At 41.0% G+C, this 21,182-nt stretch overlaps 2 protein-coding genes across 2 annotated transcripts in view; one reads left to right on the plus strand and one right to left on the minus strand.

Annotated features, from left to right (window-relative positions):
- Positions 1 to 13,278, minus strand: part of NHLRC3 (NHL repeat containing 3) — a 37,006-nt gene extending 23,728 nt beyond the window's left edge. The window contains exons 1-3 of the mRNA XM_079779007.1: positions 12,747 to 13,278; positions 11,774 to 11,926; positions 11,426 to 11,573 (exon numbers count right to left, since the gene is read on the minus strand). Coding sequence (XP_079635133.1) covers positions 11,426 to 11,573; positions 11,774 to 11,926; positions 12,747 to 13,145 — 700 coding nt within the window. The 5' untranslated portion in view covers positions 13,146 to 13,278. The remainder of the gene's footprint in view (positions 1 to 11,425; positions 11,574 to 11,773; positions 11,927 to 12,746) is intronic.
- A 68-nt stretch (positions 13,279 to 13,346) lies between these two features.
- Positions 13,347 to 21,182, plus strand: part of PROSER1 (proline and serine rich 1) — a 73,217-nt gene continuing 65,381 nt past the window's right edge. The window contains exons 1-3 of the mRNA XM_079779006.1: positions 13,347 to 14,122; positions 17,075 to 17,140; positions 20,837 to 20,905. Coding sequence (XP_079635132.1) covers positions 14,078 to 14,122; positions 17,075 to 17,140; positions 20,837 to 20,905 — 180 coding nt within the window. The 5' untranslated portion in view covers positions 13,347 to 14,077. The remainder of the gene's footprint in view (positions 14,123 to 17,074; positions 17,141 to 20,836; positions 20,906 to 21,182) is intronic.

The raw sequence follows: 21,182 nt of genomic DNA on the forward strand, positions 1-21,182 counted from the left end.
CCTCAAACTATATCAAAATATCCAAGAGGAAGAAACACTTCTAAGCTCTTTTTACCAGGCTACCATTAGCTTAATCCAGATAAAGATACCACAAAGAAAAAGAATTAGAGGCCAATATTCCAGATGAACATAGATGCTAAAATCCTCAACAAAATATTAGCAAATCGGATCTAGCAATACATTAAAAAAGATAATATGCCATGACTAAGTGGGATTTATTCTGGGAATGCAGGGCTAGTCCAATCTTCCAAAATCAATAAATATAATAAATCACATAAACAAATTGGAAGATAAAAATCACTTGATTATATCAATTGATGTCAGAAAAAGCATTTGATAAATTCCAACACCACTTTTTGATAAAAACTCTCAGGGAATAAAGTGGGAATAGAGGGATCATACCTCAACATAATGAAGGCCATATTTGACAAACCTAAGCCAACATCATACTCAACAGGCATAAACTAAAACTATTCCCCCTAAGAAAAGGAACAAGACAGGGATGTCCGCTTTCACCACTATTATTCAATATAGTACTGGAAGTACTAGCCATAGCAATCAGACTAGAAGAAAAAACAAAAGGCATTCAAATTTGAGAGGAGGAAGTAAAACTGTTATTATTCGCAGATGATGTTAATAGTGTACACAGAAAATCCTAAAGACTCCACCAAAAAACTATTAGATTTAACTAATGAATTCGGCAATGTAGGATACAAAATAACACCCAGAAATTGATGCCATTTTTATACAGCAATAATGAATTATCAGAAAGAGGAACTAAAAAAACAATTCCATTTCCCACTGCAACAACAAAATACTATTAAGATATTTAGAAATAAAGTTAACAAAGGAGGTAAATGACCCGTACTCGTAAACCTACACGACAGTGAAAAAAGAGATACAGTAAGATATAAACCAGTGGAAGAATATACTATGTTCATGGATTGGTAGACTCAACATCATTAAAATGGTCATACTACCCAAAGAAATCTATACATTCAATGTAAACCCTATTAAAATATCAATGGCATACTTCAAAGATCTAGAACACATATTATGGAACCAAAAGAGACCCCCAAATAGCCACTGTAATCTTGAGAAAGAAGAAAAAGGTGGAGGGATCACAAGACCAGATATCAAGTTATACTACAAAGCCACTGTACTCAAAATAGCCTGGTAATGGCACAAGAACAGATATATAGATCAATGGAACAGAACAGAGATCCCAGAAATTGACCTAAGCCATTATGCTCAATTAATATTTGACAAAGGAGGCAAGAGCATACAATGGAGTAAAGACAGTCTCTTCAATAAATGTTGATGGGACAACTGGACAGATGCATACAAAAAAATGAAATTTGACCATGAACTTATACCATAAACAAGAATAAACTCAAAATGGAAGATACAAGATGGCTGCCGATGGGACGGCAGGCTGCAAGATAGTGTGAGGGAACAAGAGTAGAGTGCATGAACATGCAGGGAGCGTCTATATTTGTGAGAGAGGAAAAGCTATATTCCACAGGACTGTTGGGGACTGGTGGACCGGGCTCCCCTGGCCGGGAAGGCTCTACTGCTGCTGAAATCTCTCCCAGAGTGGGTGGCTCTGCAGCAGAGACCGTGCCATCTTGAAGGGGAAACTAGCTGTGATCGGAAGCCTAGCCTTACCTTCAACTGGGGAGACCTCAGATACCTCCTAGGACCCTACAACCACAATGCCCAGGGACATAGGTCATTTTCTTTTTTTAAAAAAAATATATTTTATTGATTTTTTACAGAGAGAAAGAGAGAGAGATAGAGAGTTAGAAACATCGATGAGAGAGAAACATCGATCAGCTGCCTCCTGCACACCCCCCACTGGGGATGTGCCCGCAAACAAGGTACATGCCCTTGACCGGAATCGAACCCGGGACCTTTCAGTCCGCAGGCCGACGCTCTATCCACTGAGCCAAACCGGTTTCGGCGACATAGGTCATTTTCAAAGACACACCACATATTGGGACACAGGCAAAGTCTCTTCAAAGCCAAGAAAATAGAAATCATATCAAGCATCTACTCAGATCACAATGGCATAAAACTAGAAATCAACTACAATAAAAACAATTAAAAAACCAAACAATTAGAGGCTAACCAGCATGCTACTAAACAATGATTGGATTACCAGAGAGATCAAAGAAGAAATAAAAAGCATCATGGCAACAAATGACAATAAAAACACAACCATCCTAAATCTATGGAATACAGTGAAAGCAGTCTTGAGAGGGAAGTTCATAGCTCTACAGGCCTACCTAATAAACAAGAAAAAATGATAATAAATTATCTAACCCTACAACTCAAAGAGTCAGAAAGAGAGCAACAATAAAAGCCCAGTGTAAGCTGAAGGAAGGAAATAATAAAGATCAGAGCGGAGATAAAAGACATAGAGACCAAAGAAACAATATAAAAGATCAAGAAAAACAAGAGATGGTTCTTTGAAAAGATAAACAAGATTGATGAACCTCTAGCCAGGCTCACCAAGAAGCAAAGAGAGAGGACCCAAATAAGCAAAATCAGAAATGAAAGGGGTGAAGTAACAACCATTCCCACAGAAATACAAAGATTCTGAAAAAATACTATGAAAAACTCTATTGCACCAAAATGGACAACCTAGATGAAATGGACATATTCTTAGAAAAATACAAGCTCCCAAAATTCAATCAAGAAGAATAAAAAAGCCTGAATAGGGTACCGAAGAAATTAAAACAGCGATCAAAAATCTTCCAGCAAACAAAAGCCCTGGTCCAGATGGCTTTACAGGGGAGTTTCACCAATCATTCAAAGAAGAACTAAAACCTATCCTCCTCAGACTATTCCAAAAAATTCATGAGGAAGGCACAATTCCAAGCTCTTTCTATGAAGCCAGCATTACCCTAATCCCAAAACCAGATAAAGACACCACAAAAAAAGAGAACTACAGGCCAATATCCTTGATGAACATAGATGCTAAAATAAAATCCTCAACAAAATTCTAGCAAACTGAATTCAGCATTACATTAGAAAGATCATACACCATGACCAAGTGGGATTTATTCCGAAGATGCAAGGATGGTATAATATCCACAAATCAATAAATGTGATACATCACATAAACAAACTGAGAGACAAAAATCACATAATCATATGAATTGATGCAGAAAAAACATTTGATAAAATCCAACACCCTTGATAAAAACTCTCAGGAAAGTGGGAATAGAGGGATCATACCTCAACATATTAAAAGCCTTATATGACAAACATACAGACAACATCATACTCAATGGGCGAAAGCTAAAACCATTTCCCCTAAGAACAGGAACAAAACAGGGATGCCCACTTTCAACACTCCTGTTGGATATAGTACTAGAAGTACTAGCCATTGCTATCAGACAAGCAGAAGAAATAAAAGCCATCCAAAATGGAAAAGAAAACGTAAAACTGTCCTTATTCGCAGATGACATGATACTATACATAGAAAACCCCAAAGACTCCATCAAAAAACTACTAGACCTAATAAATGAATTTGGCAATGTAGCAGGATACAAAATTAACACCCAGAAATCTATGGCTTTTTTATATACCAATAATGAACTCACAGAAAGAGAAACAAAAAAAAACCAACCCCATTTACCACTGCAGCAAAAAAATTAAGATACCTAGGAATAAACTTAACGAAGGACATAAAAGACCTGTATCGGAAAACAACAGGACATTGAAAAAAGAGATAGAGGAAGACATAAACAAGTGGAAGAACATACCATGCTTATGGATTGGTATAATCAAGATCATTAACATGTCCATACTACCTAAAGCAATCTATAGATTCAATGCAATTGTCTTTAAAATACCAATGTTATATTTCGAAGTTCTAGAACAAACTCTCCAAAAATGCTTCTGGAATAAAAAAAGATCCCGAATAGCCAAAGCAATCCTGAGAAAGAATAACGAAGTTGGAGGGATCATAATACCAGATATCAAGCTATATTACAAAGCCACTGTTCTCAAAACTGCCTAATATTGAGTCAAGAACAAACATATAGACCTATGGAACAGAATAGAGAACCCAGAAATCGACCCAAGCCATTATGCTCAATTAATATTTGACAAAGGAGGCAAGAGCATACAATGGAGTCAAGAGAGTCTCTTTAATAAATGGTGCTGGGAAATTTGGTGAGATACATGTAAAAAAATGAAACTAAATCACCAACTTACACCATACACAAAAACAAACTCAAAATGGCTAAAGGACTTAAATGTAAGATGGGAAACCATAAAAACCCTACAAGACTCCATGGGCAGGAAAATTGCAGACATATGTCGTAGCAATATCTTTACAGACACAGCTCCTAAGGCAATGGAGACTAAGGAGAAAATAACCAAATGGGACTACATCAAAATGAAAATCTTTTGCACAGCTAAAGAAACCATCAAGAAATCCCACTGCATGGAAGAACATATTTGCCAATAATATTTCCGATAAGGGTTTAATCTCCAAAATTTACAGAGAACTCATAGAACTTAACAAAAGGAAGATAAACGATCCAATCAAAAAATGGTCAAAGAACTAAATAGACACTTTTTGAAAAAGGACATACAGAAGGCCCAGAGACATATGAAAACATGCGTAAAGTCACTAATCATCCAAGAGTTGCAAATCACAACAACAATGAGGTACCACCTCAGACCTGTCAGCTTGGCTATCATCAACAAATCAACAAACAACAAGTGCTGGCAAGGATGTGGAGAAAAAGCAACTCTCCTCTACTGCTGGTGGGAATGCAGACTGGTACACCCACTGTGGAAAACAATATGTAGTGTCTTCAAAAAGTTAAAAATGGAACTCCCATTTGACCCAGTGATCCCACTTCTAGGACTATATCCCAAGAAACCAGAAACACCAATCAGAAAGGATATATGCAGTCGGGGTCTTCCTTAGAAATCTTAGCTTTTTTTATTCCAGAATGTTCATAGCAGCACAATTTATAAAAGCTAAGATTTCTAAAAAGCCTAAGTGTCCATCAGCAGATGAGTGGATTAAAAAACTGTGGTACATCTACGCAATGGAATACTATGCCGGTATAAATAAGAAGGAACTTTTACCATTTGCAACAGCATGGATGGAACTGGAGAGCATTATGCTAAGTGAAATAAGCCAGTCAGAGAAAGGTAAGTATTACATGACCTCACTCATATGTGGAATCTAGTGAACAAAATAAACTAATGAACAAAATAGATCCAGAAACATGGTACAGACTGACAAATTTCAGAGGGAAGGCAGGGGGTGGGAGAGTGAGTGGGGAGTGTTTATTCGGGGAACTTATATATGCATATATATCACAGACAATAGTCTGGTGAAGGCATATTTCACAGTATTAGAACAAATAATTCAAAAATTATATGGAACCACAAAAGACCTCGAATAGCCCCAGAAATCCTGAGAAAGAAGAACAACTTTATAGGTATTGAACTACCTGACATGAAACTATACTACAAGGCTATAGTAATCAAAACAGTATGGTAGTGGCATAAAAACAGATGTATAGATAAAAGAAACAGAATAGAGTACCCAAAAATAAACCCACACCTATATGGTCAATAATATTTGACAAAGGAGGCAAGAATGTACAATGGGCTAAAGGCAGATTGTTGAATAAATGATGTTGGGAAAAGTAGACAAATATCTGCAAAAAGTAAAACTAGGCCACCTTCTTACACTATAAACTCAAAATAAATTCAAGACTTACATGTAAGACTCAAAAACATAAAACTATCAGAAGAAAATAAGGAAGTAAAATCTTAGGCATTTCTCTTAGCAATATTTTTTCTGGCATATCTCCTCAAGAAAGGGAAACAGAAGAAAAAATAAGCAAATAGGACTACATCAAGCATGTCAAACTCAAAGGCTAACAAGGGCCAAATAAAGAAGGTTTAAGCTTATGTGGGCCGCAAAAAAACAAAAGCTTAAATTTTCATAGAAACATGTTTAGGAGAAACCAAAATGGTGGCATAGTAAACACCTAAACTGCTGCCTCGCACAACAATTTCAAAACTACAACTAAAAGACAGAACGGACATCATCCAGAACCACAGGAAAGCTGGCTGAGTGGAAATTCTACAACTAGAAGGAAAGAAGAAAGCACACAGAATCAGAGGAGCTGCAAAGGACTGAAGTATGGAGACAGGCACACAGGTGGCTGAGTGCCTGGCTGGCTTTCTCTAGCGGGAGAGGGAAGGAAGACCCCGACTGCACTGAACCCCAGTTCCTGATGAAACCCCGTGGACCCAGGCTCATACGGAGGGAGTCTGGACTGTCAGGTAGAGAGAAAGGCACACGGAGACTCGGAGACTTGGGGAAGCCGCGGCAGGCAGGGGTCTGGAGGCTCGCACGTGCGCGCATCAGTGCGCGCAGAGAAGACTTACTGCTGAGGTTGCCGCTAGCTCTCCCTAGCAGAAGGGAGTCGGAAGCTCCTGACTGCACTGAACACCAGTTCTGACTGCACTAGGGGATTCTGGACTGTCAGGCGGAAACTCAGGGGAACCGCGGAAGTTAGAGGTCTGGAGGTGCGCGCGCAAGGGCAGGGCTGACGGGAAGCCAAGACTGTCTGCTCAGCCCTGAGACTCCGCCCCATCCAAGCTGAGAACAGAGGCTTTTGCAATTTTGCAAGTCTGGTCCTATAAGGCTGTCTCCAGCACAGGTCTCCCGGCGTAGACACAGCTAATACTCACAGCCAGTTTGGCCTGAAGGCCAATTCCTCCCAGTGATACCAACAACAATCAAAACTTAACTACAACAAGGCTGTACACACAGACCACAAAGGGGTGCACCAAGCGTGTCCACCTCAAGGGACTGGGGAGGCTGACCCACTGGGCCATATAGGACACCTAGAACACAAAGCTACCCTACCAACTCAGGGAAGTAGTGAAAATGCAGAGACAAAGTAACAGATCACAAACGGAAGAAATGGAGGAAAACAAAAGTCTGGATATAGAATTCAAAACCACGGTTATAAGGTTTTTCAAGAATTTCCTAGAAAAGGCCGATAAATTTAGCCAGACCCTCGAGGATATGCAAAAGGACCAACTAGAAATTAAAAATACACTGACTGAAATAAAAAATATTATACAGAGACCCAACAGCAGACTAGAGGATCGCAAGAATCAAGCCAAAGATTTGAAATTCAAAGAAGCAAAAAACACCCAACTGGAAAAGCAAAAAGAAAAAAGAATCCAAAAAGTTGAAGATAGTGTAAGAAGCCTCTGGGACAACTTCAAGCGAACCAACATCCGAATTATGGGGGTGCCAGAAGAAGAGAGAGAGCAAGATACTGAAAACCTATTTGAAGAAATAATGACTGAAAACTTCCCCCACCTGGTGAAAGAAAAAGACTTACAAGTCCAGGAAGTGCAGAGAACCCCAAACAAAAGGAATCCAAAGAGGACCACACCAAGACACATCATAATTAAAATGCCAAGAGCAAAAGACAAAGAGAGAATATTAAAAGCAGTAAGAGAAAAACAGTTAATTACCTACAAGGGAGCACCCATACAATTGTCAGCAGATTTCTCAACAGAAACTATGCAGGCCTGATGGGAGCGGCAAGAAATATTCAAAGTGATGAATAGCAAGAACCTACAACCAAGACTACTCTACCCAGCAAAGTTATCATTCAGAATTGAATGTCAGATAAAGAGCTTCACAGATAAGAAAAAGCTAAAGGAGTTCATCACCACCAAGCCAGTATTATATGAAATGCTGAAAGGTATTCTTTAAGAAGAGGAAGAAGAAAAAAGTAAAGATAAAAATTATGAACAACAAATACATATCTATCAACAAGTGAACCCAAAAATCAGGTGAATTAAAAATCTGAGGAACAGAATAAACTGGTGAATATAATAGAATCAGGGGCATAGAAAGGGAGTGGACTGATAATTCTTAGGGGGGAAGGGTTATGGGGGGGTGCAGGAAGAGACTGGACAAAAATTGTACACCTATGGATGAGGACAGTGGGGGGAAGGTAAGAGCAGAGGGTGGGGTGGGAACCGGGAGGAGGGGAGCTATGGGGGGAAAATGGAGAAACTATTGTAATAATCTGAACAATAAAGTTTTATTAAATTATAAAATATATATATAGGATGACTGAATGGATAAGAAAACAAGACCCATCTATACTAATAGAGGAATATGCAAATTGTCCAGGATGCCATCACAGTTAAAATAACAACTGAACAGCGGGCTTTGTGGGGCGACAAGACTGGCAGGGGGGTTAGCAAGGAACTACCAAATGACTGAACAACAGCCTTTCTGGGGCAACCAGGCCGGTAGGGGGGTTATTGAGGGATAACAAAATGACTGAAGAGCAGGCTGCGTGGGGCAACCAGGCCGGCAGGGGGGTTATTGAGGGATAACAAAATGACTGAACAGCAGGCTGCGTGGGGCAACCAGGCCGGCAAGGGCGGGGGGCAGTTGGTGGCAACCAGGCCGGCAGAGGGAGGCAGTGAGGGGTAACCAGTCAGCAGGGGGGCAGTTGTGGGCGACCAGGCTGGTCGGGGGTGGCAGTTAGGAGTGACCAGGCTGGCAGAGGGGGACTGTTGGGGGCAACCAAACAACCGAACAGCAGGCTGCGTGGGGCAACCAGGCCAGCATGGGGCGCAGTGAGGGGTGACCAGGCCAGCAGAGGGGGGCAGTGAAGGGCAACGAGGCCAGCAGGAGGGTAGTTGGTGGCAACCAGGTCAGCAGGGGGGGCAGTTGGGGGCAAACAGGCTGGCAGGGGGGGAGCAGTTGGGAGCAACCAGGCCAGCGAAGGGGCAGTTGGGGGTGGTTAGGCTGGCAGGCAGAGGCGGTTAGGGGTAATCAGGCTGGCAGGGGGGACAGTTAGGGGAGATCAGGCAGACAGGCAGGTGGGCAGTTGAAAATTAGTATATTGAATGTTGTTTATTACAGTAAAAGGCCAATAAATATTTTTCCATGTTCATAAAATACAATATTAATCCATTAAAAAAATGTTTATTTCTATAGAGTCATGCTGAATACAAAGGGCTGAAATAAATGAGTAATCGTTAATATAAAATAATAGAACATTTTAATAAAAATTAATATTTTTTTCTTGAATATTAACTTACCAGACGCTGAATAACTGAACAAATAAGATAACGCAAATAAACCCATTTTTCCTATTTTCCGAAAGCGAAGTATTTCCTGTTGCGCACACCAAACATGTTAGTACAAGACTAATGTCGTGGCAATGGGCTGCTAAAATACTCGCTGCTAGTATTAGTGGAGAGAAATGGTGCGCCTGCCCGTAAGGTGCTGAATGCAACACGATTATAGTAATCATTAGTGAACGTTGTAGTTCGTTATTAATAATTATGCATAATAGGATATTGTAAAAATTAAGTTACGAAATTTTTATTAAAATGTTTCTTACATACCGTTATATTGACTGGGCTGCAAAAATATTTCTTTGTGGGCCTCATGCAGCCTGCAGGCCATGAGTTTGACATGCTTGGACTACATCAAAATAAAAAGTTCTTGCAGACCAACAGAAACCACCAAGAAAAAAAAAAAGACAACCTTGAATGGAAGATATTCGCCAATGATAAAGCCAATATGGGTTAATATCCAAATTTTATCAAGAACTCATACTACTCCACACCAAGGAAACAATCCAATTAAAAAATGGGTAGAGGAACTGAACAGACACATCTCCAAAGAGGACAGATGGCAATACACATATGAAAAGATGGCCAAAGTCACTAATCATCAAAGAAATATAAATTAAAACCACAAGTTATTGCCTCACACCCATTAGAATAGCTATCATAAATAAGTTAACGAACAAGTGTTAGTGAGGTTGTGGAGAAAAGGGATCCCTCATGCACTGTTGGTGGGAATGCGGATTGATTCAGCCACTATAGAAAACAGTATGGAGGTTCCTGAAAAAATTAAATATTGAACTATCTTATGACCCAGTGATTCTACTTGTGGTTATTTATCCGAAGAAACCCAAAACACTAATTTAAAAAAAATATATGCATCCCTATGTTAATTGCAGTGTTACTTACAGTATGAAAGATATGAAAACCACCCACATGCTCATCAATAGACTAGTGGATAAAAAAGCTGTGGTGCATGACTGGCTGGTGTTGCTCAGTGGTTGAGCACTGACGTATGAACCAGGAGGTCACTTTTTCATTGCAGGTCAGGGCACAAGCCCAGGGTTGCAGGCTTGATCCCCAGTGTAGGGTGTGCAGGAGGCAGCTGATCGATGATTCTCTCTTATCATTGATGTTTCTCTCTCTCTCTCATGCTCTCCGTTCCTCTCTGAAATCAATAAAAATATATGGAAAAAAAGAAAAGAAAAGCTGTGATATATATATATATATATAAATGAAATATTACTGGGCCATAAAAAAGAATGAAATCCTACCATTTGCAACAGCATGAATGGATATGGAGGGTATTATGTACAATGAAATAAGTCAATGAGAGAAAGACAGATACCATATGATTTCACTTTATGTGGAATCTAAAGAACAAAATAAAGAAACAAAACTGAAACAGACTCATAGACACAGAGACTGAACTGGTGTTTTCTAAAAAGGACGGGGATTGGGGGACTGGGTTAAAGAAGTGAAGGAATTAAGAAGTACAAATTGGTAGTTACAGAATAGTCACGGGGATGTAAAGTACAGCAGAGGGAATATAGTCAATAATATTGCGATGACTATGTATAGTGCCAGGTGGGTACTGGAAATATCAGGATGAACAATTTTTAACATATATGATTGTCTAATCACTATGCTGTATACCTGATATCAATACAAAACACTAATTTAAAAAATATATATGCATCCCTATGTTAATTGCAGTGTTACTTACAGTATGAAGTAATAATACTAAAAGTAAACTTCAATTGAAAAAATAAAATATACATTTTAAAAAGGTTCCCATAAAGTTAAAGGAAAGATCATAATAATGATAGCCTCTTTGTTAAATGTCTTAATTCTACAGAAGTACAATATATTTTTATAATACATGATTTCATGATTAGATTCGGCAACTCTGATTTTAAAACGTGCAAACAAGAACATGGGCAAAGTGCCCTAGCCAGTTTGGCTCAGTGCATAGAGCGATGGCCTGCATATCGAAGAGTCCCAGGTTCGATCCCAGTCAAGGGCATGTACCTTTGTTGCAGGCTCCTCTCTGACCTGGGCCCTGGTCGGCTGATGCAGGGGGCCACCAATGAATGTGTTTCTCTCACAACAATATTTCTCTCTGTCTTTCCCTCTCTTTTCCACTCTCTCTAAAAAATCAATGGAAAAATATCCTCCAGTGGGGATTAAAAAGAAAAGAACATGGGCAAAGATATAATTTTTAACAAGCGAATTTAATAGATGCTAGTACACATACCATTTCCTACATCCGTGATCCAAATGGATTGTTCATACAGTGTACTGGCTGCAAACATACCATGAGGTGTGTCAACTGTGTAATTCCAAGCTCGTAGGAAATATCCATCCTCTGTGAACACTAGTACTTTTTGGATGTTATCCCCTCTCTGAAGGTATACAAAAATAATTGCTTAGATAAAGTCAGTTTTAAGGAAGTAATGTTTATTTTGGCAGAGAGAAACAAAAAGTAAGGGTTAATCAAATAATGTTGTTAACATTTATAAGCATATATGACTTAGTACAGTAAAACAGGCTGTTGCTCCCTTTGTATTCAAGTATTTTTTTTTTAAATCCCAATTTTACTTACTTGGGCTATGTAAAGCAGTCCATTCAGGGAGTCAACTGCAACACAAAATGTTGTTCCAGTAAAGTACTCTGAATGTTTAGGCCAACCCACATCCAGCCTGTAAAGAATTTCCTCAGTTCTCCACGAAATTTGAAAAATAAACTCTCTTAAAACCTTAAATAAAATCAGAAGATGAAGATTCAATTTACAGTCTAGGTTGAAAAAGCAAAAAAAAAGCTTACTTTCTAAGCATACCTTGACACCTCTATCCACAGAAGTCATAAATGTGTGGGGAGGAATGGTCTTATACATTTAAAGACCAAGTCGACCAAAATACAAATCTGTAAAGTCTTTGAGGCTGTAGTGGTAGGTGGGAAAGAAGGGAATGCACCATATATAGATGCTCCTCCATTTACATCCCGGTAAGTCCATCATCCTTTTTAAAAGCATTACTACACGTAGCCTATCGCTCATAACCTAGCCTACTTTAAACGTGCTCAGAACACGCATTATCCCATAGTTGGGCAATTATCTTGGGTTTCATCTCACGAAGCCTTTCTCTTCTCATCAGAAGCAGAAGACACAGAAGTGTTTATAAAGGTGATGGGATCCGAAAATACAATATCCACCCCCCCCCCCCCACACACACACACACAAGCTGACAACAGTGTACAGCACCCACTGTTGATCTTCCTGATCGCGTGGCGGAGCGCCGTCTGCCTCGGGGGAGGCTAGCAGGCTTGCACAGTGCTTTGTTAGAAGTGGTGCCTACTGAATGGCACCGCCTCTGCACTGTCCCGCAGCAGAAAAACCCTACGTCAGGAACCCTCTGTACGGACATTTGGAAACTAAGAGACAGGACCACACCTCGGGGTTCCGCTCACCCACACCCCGTTGAGACCAGCCAGTGCACCACCTCCATCGCAGAGGGAAGCATCGCCTCCCCCAGTGCTATCCACACCACAAGCAGCGACTTCTTCACTACTCAACTCACCGAAGAGCCGGAAAAGCGCGAATGTAAAACCAGAAATGCAAGGAAAAAGACAGCGCCGCCCGCGCACAGCCAGAACCTCGCCATGACGAAACAGGAAGCGCTAGGAGGCCGGCAGCCTCGGGTCCGCCGGTTCTCGCAGCACGCAGGGGCTGCCCGGCTCCGGGCTCCGGCTCCGGGCTCCGACCTCCCCTCCTCGGCGCTTGGGGTCTGAGACCCGGAAAGGAGCGCAGCGCGGGCGAAAGAACGTCCGCCCGGACCTGGGATTCCCGGGGCTCTCCCGCGTCCCCGCCTCCGGTCACGTGCCCGGGGCTGACCCAGTGACCAGCCCCGCCCCTCCCTCCGGGAAAGCGGTCCTACGCTGAAGACAGCTGCTGTCGGCCAGGATGAGGGCGCCCACATCTCCGCCGTAACGACTAGGGGACCGCAGGTTTGAGATTAAGATTGACCAATCAGAAGCTAGCACACACAAACCCAAGACACAGGGTGTGGCCCTCAAAAAATGGCTTCCGGGTTGTGCGCAGGGTGCCGTCCGCATCTGGTTCCGAGGAATTCAGGCAGACGTTGTGGCTACCTAAGTTCCCACACGAGGACCCTCCGCTGGCTTTCAGGCCGGGGGCCGGAAGAGCGGCCCGCTTGGAGTTGGCTCCCTGACGACGCTCTCCCTCAAGGCCCGCTCGAGCGGTGGGCGCTGTGAGGGGGACCGGGCAGGGCCCCAGCCGCGCTGTTCCTGCGGGGCTCCGGAGTCCCCCTGCCCGAACCCGGGCCCGCTCCGCTCGGCCCCGGGCTCCCCGGCCGCCGGCCTGCGCCCAGAAGCGGAGGCCGCTGGTAACAAAGAGCTGCCGCCCGCCGCGGCCCGGGCGCGCGAACCCCGGGTCCTCGGGGCTGCTGGCATGAGCGCAGGCGGGGCCCCGCGTCCGGGTGGGCGGTGGTGAGGCCGCACCTCTCCCCGCCGCCCGCGGGCTCGGGCTCCGGGGACTGCGCTCCCTGCGGCTTCGCGCCGGGAGGAAGGCGGCTTCGGGGCCTCCCCCGCGCCGGTCCTCGGCGGCCGGAACCCGGTCCTCGGCGGGGCTCCAGAGGACGGCTCTCCCCCAAAGTGCCCCGAAGCTTTGTTAGAAGCCGGGAAGCCGGATGCTTTTAAAAAAGAGAGAGAAGTCTCTGTAGGTCTCCATCTTTAGGATTTTTTCGGAGTTCTAAGTAGTCTACCTCTTCTCATCCTTTCTCCTGCTCCTGACGTCTCTTTCCTCCAAAACTACAAACATTTTTACCTCAGAGCTGACGAACGTTCTGTAATTGAAAGTATAACTTAGAGCCACGTCGGGAGAGTAGTCAAGATGGACAAAAAGTCCTTTGAAATGGTGCTGGATGAAATTAGAAAGGTAATTACATTTTATTCTTTAAATAATTTTATAAGCCACGAATTCTCGTGGTTGGTTCTCGTTGAGCTACTGTGCAGATGGTGCAAAATACGGGTGTTAGGATTGCAGCATTGGTTGGAGTTTTAATCAATGTATAGTGTAGGACCTTCACGATACAAACAGAAATTACTAGCTCTGTCCTTTTGGGTTTACTGTGGCTTACTGTGTCTGAACCCATTTCCTCATCTTTCAGTAACACAAGACTTTGAAAGCCAGAGCAAATGTGTAGAACATTCCTCTGATGGCTGTTATTACCATGACTGGTTTTTAAAATCGGAGAATTGGCACACCATATTGCCTGGGCTGGGCAAAATTCGTGCCTTAATGAAAAGTGTGTTACTAGGTTTAAAGTCATACCCTTAGGAATGGGCTTCAATGACTTGAATTCCAAAACTTTTTTCTCTTGCTTTCCAAGTTTGTGCTCCTTTTTGAGACCATTGTAAATAGCCTACCTCCCAGAATGAATCAGACAGCAAAAAAAATGTGAAATTTAGCCTTGAGCATCACTACTTCAAACCCAGAAATCAGAGTTTGCCCAAGCAGGATGAGAGGCACTTCCCGGAACGTCCTCCTTGGAACGCCCAGGCGGCTGTCGCCATCTTCCCACACCTGCAAGGCCCTTGACTGACCTGGAGAGATTTGTTACTGTGTGCTCTGGTGCTTGTTACTTGTTTCAGCTTATGAAAGTATCAATTACATTGCCTGTGGCTATGCTGTTTTTCTTTATTATCTATAAAGCAAAATGTTGTTTTTTGTCATTCTTTATAACGCATTTTTCTTTCTCCGATTTGCATGTGAGGTGAAATTTACACATTCGGCAATATTGAATCTTCTTTTTTGAATGAAATTTCTGATTTCACAAACCCAGTTTGTCCAAATGAGATATGTATTAAAGTGTCAGCTTGCTAACTCTATATTTAGAATTTGCCACAATTTGTTCATGAGCTGGTATTTAACTATTGTTTATTAGAAAATAATTGATGCATTGAGGTAGACCAGTAGATTTCTACTGTTGGAAACTATAGGGTGTTACTTTGCATATTCTCTCCCTCCTAAAGATCACACAGTAAATACTAATGAGGGAATAACAAGTTTCTCAAAGATGAAAATCTTGTTCACACAAGATAGCAACTTAAGTCATTATTTCTGTTTTGCAATCAAAATGTCTTTTGCTGTCTATGCCAAATAATTAGATGCAACAATATTGTCTTAGTCTGTTAAAATGGGATAAAAATATAGGCATATCTAAATATGAGAATTACTATTGGTTTTTTAACCCTTTGCACTCACTTGCTTTTTTTCTCCATTCCTTTATTCTAATGCTAACCGTGTCGAGTCACACTCGACATCCGAGTGCAAAAGTTACTCTCAGACTTTGTAAATGTAAGTCAGTTTAAACCAGGTAATCTCTTCCTGAGGTCACCTTAGGTTTATAGGTAATACTGACTGTGACTACTGTCAGTAAGAGAGAAAGGCATGTACAAAGACATTAGGAAAGAGAAAGATAGTGGGGGAAAGGCAATGTTGAATTTGCTCTTCAAAAAGAAAGTAAGAATAATACTCTGAGTACTTACTATGAAAGCCTGTTTTAATCACTTTCTTCATGCGCTGTATGCACTATTTGACTTGATCCTGCTAACAATCCATGAGGTGTAGGTACTATACTCTTCATTTTACAGATGGCAAACCTAGTCTTTGTGAGGTTAACTAGTTAGCACAGTTATCCAGATGGGAAGGGGGGAGGGTGGAAGGGTGTTGTGGTCCAGCATTCAAATGAAGGCACTCTGACTCCAGAGTGCTATGCTGTTGTGCCTGGGGACACAGCCATGCCTCTCGGGCACTGGTGAAAGAATTGAGACATGGCTTGGCATCAGCACAATCTATGATTTTGTCCAGAAACTTGCTTTTGACTGTGTTCAGTAATGATAATGATAATCAAACTCCCAAGAATACATTATCCAGAATGCCATTTCTATCCCTCCCCATTTCAATAAAAATTAGACCCTGGATGTTTTTCTTACTTGATTGGCCATAGTATTTTCTACTAGCAAAAAGATAATGTGGAAAGTACAAATACCATTGTTTTATAGTGAAAGCAAAGGGATTAGTTGATTTTTAATGACTAATAGTTACCAAATTATGGTAATCTAGTGTTTTCATCTATAAACTGAAAATACTCGCAAAGAGAGCATACCTGATTTCAATCAGCTCTAGATAATGCTGGTCAAGGCCACCAGACTTCCCTCTGAATTTCCCATTGATAGATGCCATGTGAGGATAGGAACCATCACGTACTGAATACCTATCATATGTCAGATCTATTATTGACTATTTTAATCATAACTCTGAAGTGGGTAGTGAATGCTATTCCATTTTATGGGTAAGGAGGTGCTCCGGGTAACTAAAATTCCTCTCAAAGGCCACAGTGCCCGTTTTTGGCAGGTGCATAGATTGAATTCAGAACCTTCTAGCTCCTTGGGTTCTCATATCCCCATAGAGAGATTGGGAGCCTTGACATAATAGGTACTGAATAAATAATTAATGGCTGGGTAATATCAGATACATTTAATTTTCTTAAAAATGACAACTTAGTTGAATTTGGGATGTTTAGAAAATTTAATTACATTTACTAGTACATAAATTCTATGTATAATTTTATTAATGTCAAATTCTATCTGTTATAATCCCTTTTTTTGTAGGAGTCAGTAGGGAGGCCCAGAAAGTTTCCCTACTGTCTCAGTATATCCCTTGAAGCATGGAACCTGGAAAGATAGACTGTCATGTCACCACAGTGACTGTAGCAGACTGCATGCTGGGCTGAAGATTTCCACTGTTTGAGTAGCTTAGATATTTTTGCTGTATACATATTACTATTCTGTTTACATATAATAATGCTGTTTTTCTTTTTCTTAGGCTGTTTTGACAGAATACAAATTAAAAGCAATTGAATATGTTCATGGATATTTCTCTAGTGAACAGGTATTCCTCTATTTGTTTAATCAAATGTCTTTTTCTTTCTTCCTTTTTCTTTTTTTTTTTTTTTTTACCTGATGTTCTGGTTAATGTCTATTTACCTGCTGGTCAAGTCAGAATTGCTTTTATTTTGTTGCTATATTTATTTAGGAATTTCAGAAGCTTTCACTTTTAGTAGAAAACTTTACTGAATTTATTGCTGGGGTATTTTATAAACATGCCCTCTTTCACCACAATATGCTAACATGATTTTAAAATGCAGTGTTTAAAAAAATCAGTTCAAAGTATTTGTCATTCTGGACACAATATCATACATCTTACCTAATAGTAGACAAACATGTAAATTGACTGTACCTCCACTATGCCCACAGCCCATCAGAGTGAGTACGCAAATTAGAAGGCCAAAGATGGCAGCGCCCAGCTGCTCCAGGCGCGGAGTGGCCAGGCGGGGTAGGACACCTGCTATGAGAGAGAGTTGGGGGGGCGGGGGGGGGGGGGAACGAAGGGATCTACCAGGAGCAGAGTGCTGCAGCGAAGACGAAGATGGCAGACTCTGGCTGGAGTGAAGGCCTGGATCCCGGGTGCCGGAGGAAAACCGGTGCTGGAAGCCAAGGGAAGGAAGGCCTATTGCACGAATCTCTTCATGCAACGGGCCTCTAGTAAATTTATAAACTTCTAGTCATAAATATACTCGTTTGGGTAGTATTTTTAAGTTAATTGCAAAATTTACTGCATATTATAAAAGCAAACTTGAATAAGTGGTGAAATATAAGTAATTTCTATAACTGCCAGAAGACCAATGATAGTTTAGTAAAAATCTTTTACCTAACTTTAGGGAGAGTTTGCTAATTTTAAAAAATATGTATGCGTGTATATACACACATGTACATTGAAAGGCCAGATTCCTGAGGAACATTTAGAAAATACTTGATAGAAAACTAGGGCAAAAATAGAAATGTACATCTGGAGAACGGTTGTGGGAAAGGATAAGAACATAAATAAGGTAGACAATGTATGTAATATCTATAGATTGAGTTAGAAAATGTTCCAAATTTTCATCTTTCTCAAGATGTTCAAAGCGTGAAGCTTGAAGCTTAAGCCTATAGAAGTTTTGTCTCCTAAATTCTAAAAAGCTACTTTATGACTTGCTTGTGTTGCTGCCTATTTAATGAGTGTTTGTAGAAAACTTCTCTTAGTAGTTATTCCACTTTGCTAAAGTCATTGAAAATTTTATTAAGCCACTTTCTAAGGCTACTTTGTATAGTAAAGATTTTTCTTCCAATATCAGACATGATACGTATAGTTTTATGACCGGTAAAGTGCCAGGTAGTACTTACTATATAGTACAAACATTCCTATAAAGTAAAGACATATAATACACTCTTAACAAATTATTTTCTATTTTTGTATCTCTTTATAAGGAGTAAAAAATATTTTTATTCTTCTACTCATACCACATTGAGACCATAATATATTTTCAGGAACTCATAATAATATAATTCATTAACCCAGATTTTATTACCCTCTCTTCCTGAGTTCTTCCCCCTTACCCCCCGCAGAGTGTCTTGGGGCATTTAACCAGGGTTGTAGTGACCATATAGAGACCGTAATATTCTGAACTTGATGCCTTGCTCACTTCTTGCTAGCTATCTCACAATATCACCCTCATTTGTTTGAAATTCACTAGTGATGGTGGGTGAGAGAGCCTCCCTCAAAATGATCTCCCATTTAGAAGCTGCTGGAGTATTCCTGGTGATTCTTACATTTTTTAGGGAATAGATCTGTGATATCAATATGAATATTATGCCTTCCAGATTCAAGTAAAAGAGTAGAAGATAGCCGAAACCGGTTTGGCTCAGTGGATAGAGCGTCGGCCTGCAGACTCAAGGGTCCCAGGTTCGATTCCGGTCAAGGGCATGTACCTTGGTTGCGGGCACATCCCCAGTAGGGGGTGTGCAAGAGGCAGCTGATCGATGTTTCTCTCTCATCGATGTTTCTAACTCTCTATCCCTCTCTCTTACTCTCTGTAAAAAAATCAATAATAAAAAAAAAAGAGTAGAAGATAGTGGACCTACACTAAACCACACCATTGAATACCCTTTTGTGATTGACTAAGACTGATCTCCATTAAATTTTTAAATATTTCCATTCATAATATATCTTTACTAGTGACCCAGTGCACAGATTTGTGCACATTGAAAGGAAATTAATTAGAAAAAATGTTTTAATATCGCTATTCGTGTCTTGCTAATGAAAAGAAAATAGGATTCTACCGAGTCTCCTATCTACCTACTCCAGGACTTCTGTGAGGATCAAATAAGATGAGGCACAGGAAAATGCTTCACAAACATTTGGTTAAACTGTAAAATGTTTGCACCTGGCTATAAAGCCAGTCAGGTTCCTGGGCTGAAGAAACTCCAAGGATGCTAGTTGCTAGGAAGAGGAAGCCGGGCATTGTTACGTGATGTCATTACCTGGCGCCCGCAGCCATCGTTGCTGGGCTGGGCTGTGGGCCCATTTTGCGCCATGGGGTCTTGGCAGTGTTGGCTGTGATTTGGTGGGGTGTCGCTCTGGGGTGGTGGCGGGCCTGTGTTCCACTTGGGGGAAGCCAAGTATTGGTTTGTCAGCGCCAGGTCTGTGGTGCCGTTTATTTTTAAATGGCAGTGCGTGTCATGGCAGCTCCTGCGTTGAGCATCTGCCCCCTGGTGGTCAGTGCATGTCATAGCTACTGGTTGGATGGACGGACACTTAGCCTTTTATGTATATAGATATGTATGTATAAGTTGACTTTTTAAAAATATATATATTTTATTGATTTTTTATAGAGAGGAAGGGAGAGGGAGAGAGAGTTAGAAACATTGATGAGAGAGAAACATCAGTCAGCTGCCTCCTGCACACCCCCTACTGGGGATGTACCTGCAACCAAGGTACATGCCCTTGACCGGAATCGAACCTGGGACCCTTGAGTCTGCAGGCCAATGCTCTATCCACTGAGCCAAACCTGTTAGGGCCATAAGTTGACGTTTTGTCTCCATCTAGTACTTTTCCAACCTTCCTTTTCTTTATGTATTTTAGTTTTCCTATCTATAATAATAAAAGCGTAATATGCTAATTAGACCGGACGTCCTTCAGGACCAAGCTGCTATGGGCTGGGGCTGAGGCAGAGTCCGAGGCCCCCAGCCGCCACAGCCGAGGCAGTGGCCCTCAGCCCCTGAGGCAGAGGCAGAGGTGGGTGGAGGCAGGCAGGCGGGGGCCAAGGCATAGGCAGATGCCCCCTGCTGCCTTGGCAGCCGGGGGCTGAGCCCCTTGCACAAATTTCGTTCATTGGGCCTCTAGTATTTTATATTGTTCTTTATTTCTGAACCAGTGCTATATAAGACTTTCTGCAATCATGGGAAAGTTCTCTGTCTTTACTATCCATTATGGTAGCTACCAGCTTCATATGGTTATTGAGCACTTTAAAATATGTCTTGTACCAATAAAGAACTTAATTTTTTATTTGATTTTATTTCAGTTTATGTGAATTTAAGTAGCTGCATGTGGTTACTCTATTAACACAGTTTAAACTCTGGTGCCATGCTTACCCCTCATCATCTGGGCCCAGCAGAACATTTTGTATAGTAATTCAAAATACTGAAATAAACCTTGCAGAAATTTTTGCAAACACATTTCATTAGAGCTAAATTACTTATTTACTTTCAGGTGGTTGAATTACTGAGGTACTTCTCCTGGGCTGAGCCTCAGTTGAAAGCAATGAAAGCATTACAACATGTAAGTAACTTATTTTTCCTTAGAATGTAGAATTTAAATATTTTGGATTCTCCCCTAATTTTCTATAATTCATCTCAAGTTGTAATTTGTTTGTATTTTTAAAAACCGATCCTAAACTGTAGTTTACTTTTATTATTCAAAATAACTGTTAAAAATTAAAACTTCTCAGTATAAATTTAAATTATGTATACTATACTATTAACCCTTTGCACTCGGATGTCGAGTGTGACTCGACACGATTAGCATTAAAATAAAGGAATTGAGAAAAAAGCAAGTG

Source organism: Cnephaeus nilssonii, assembly GCF_951640355.1.
Source record: "Cnephaeus nilssonii genome assembly, chromosome: 8".
Lineage (NCBI taxonomy): Eukaryota > Metazoa > Chordata > Mammalia > Chiroptera > Vespertilionidae > Cnephaeus > Cnephaeus nilssonii.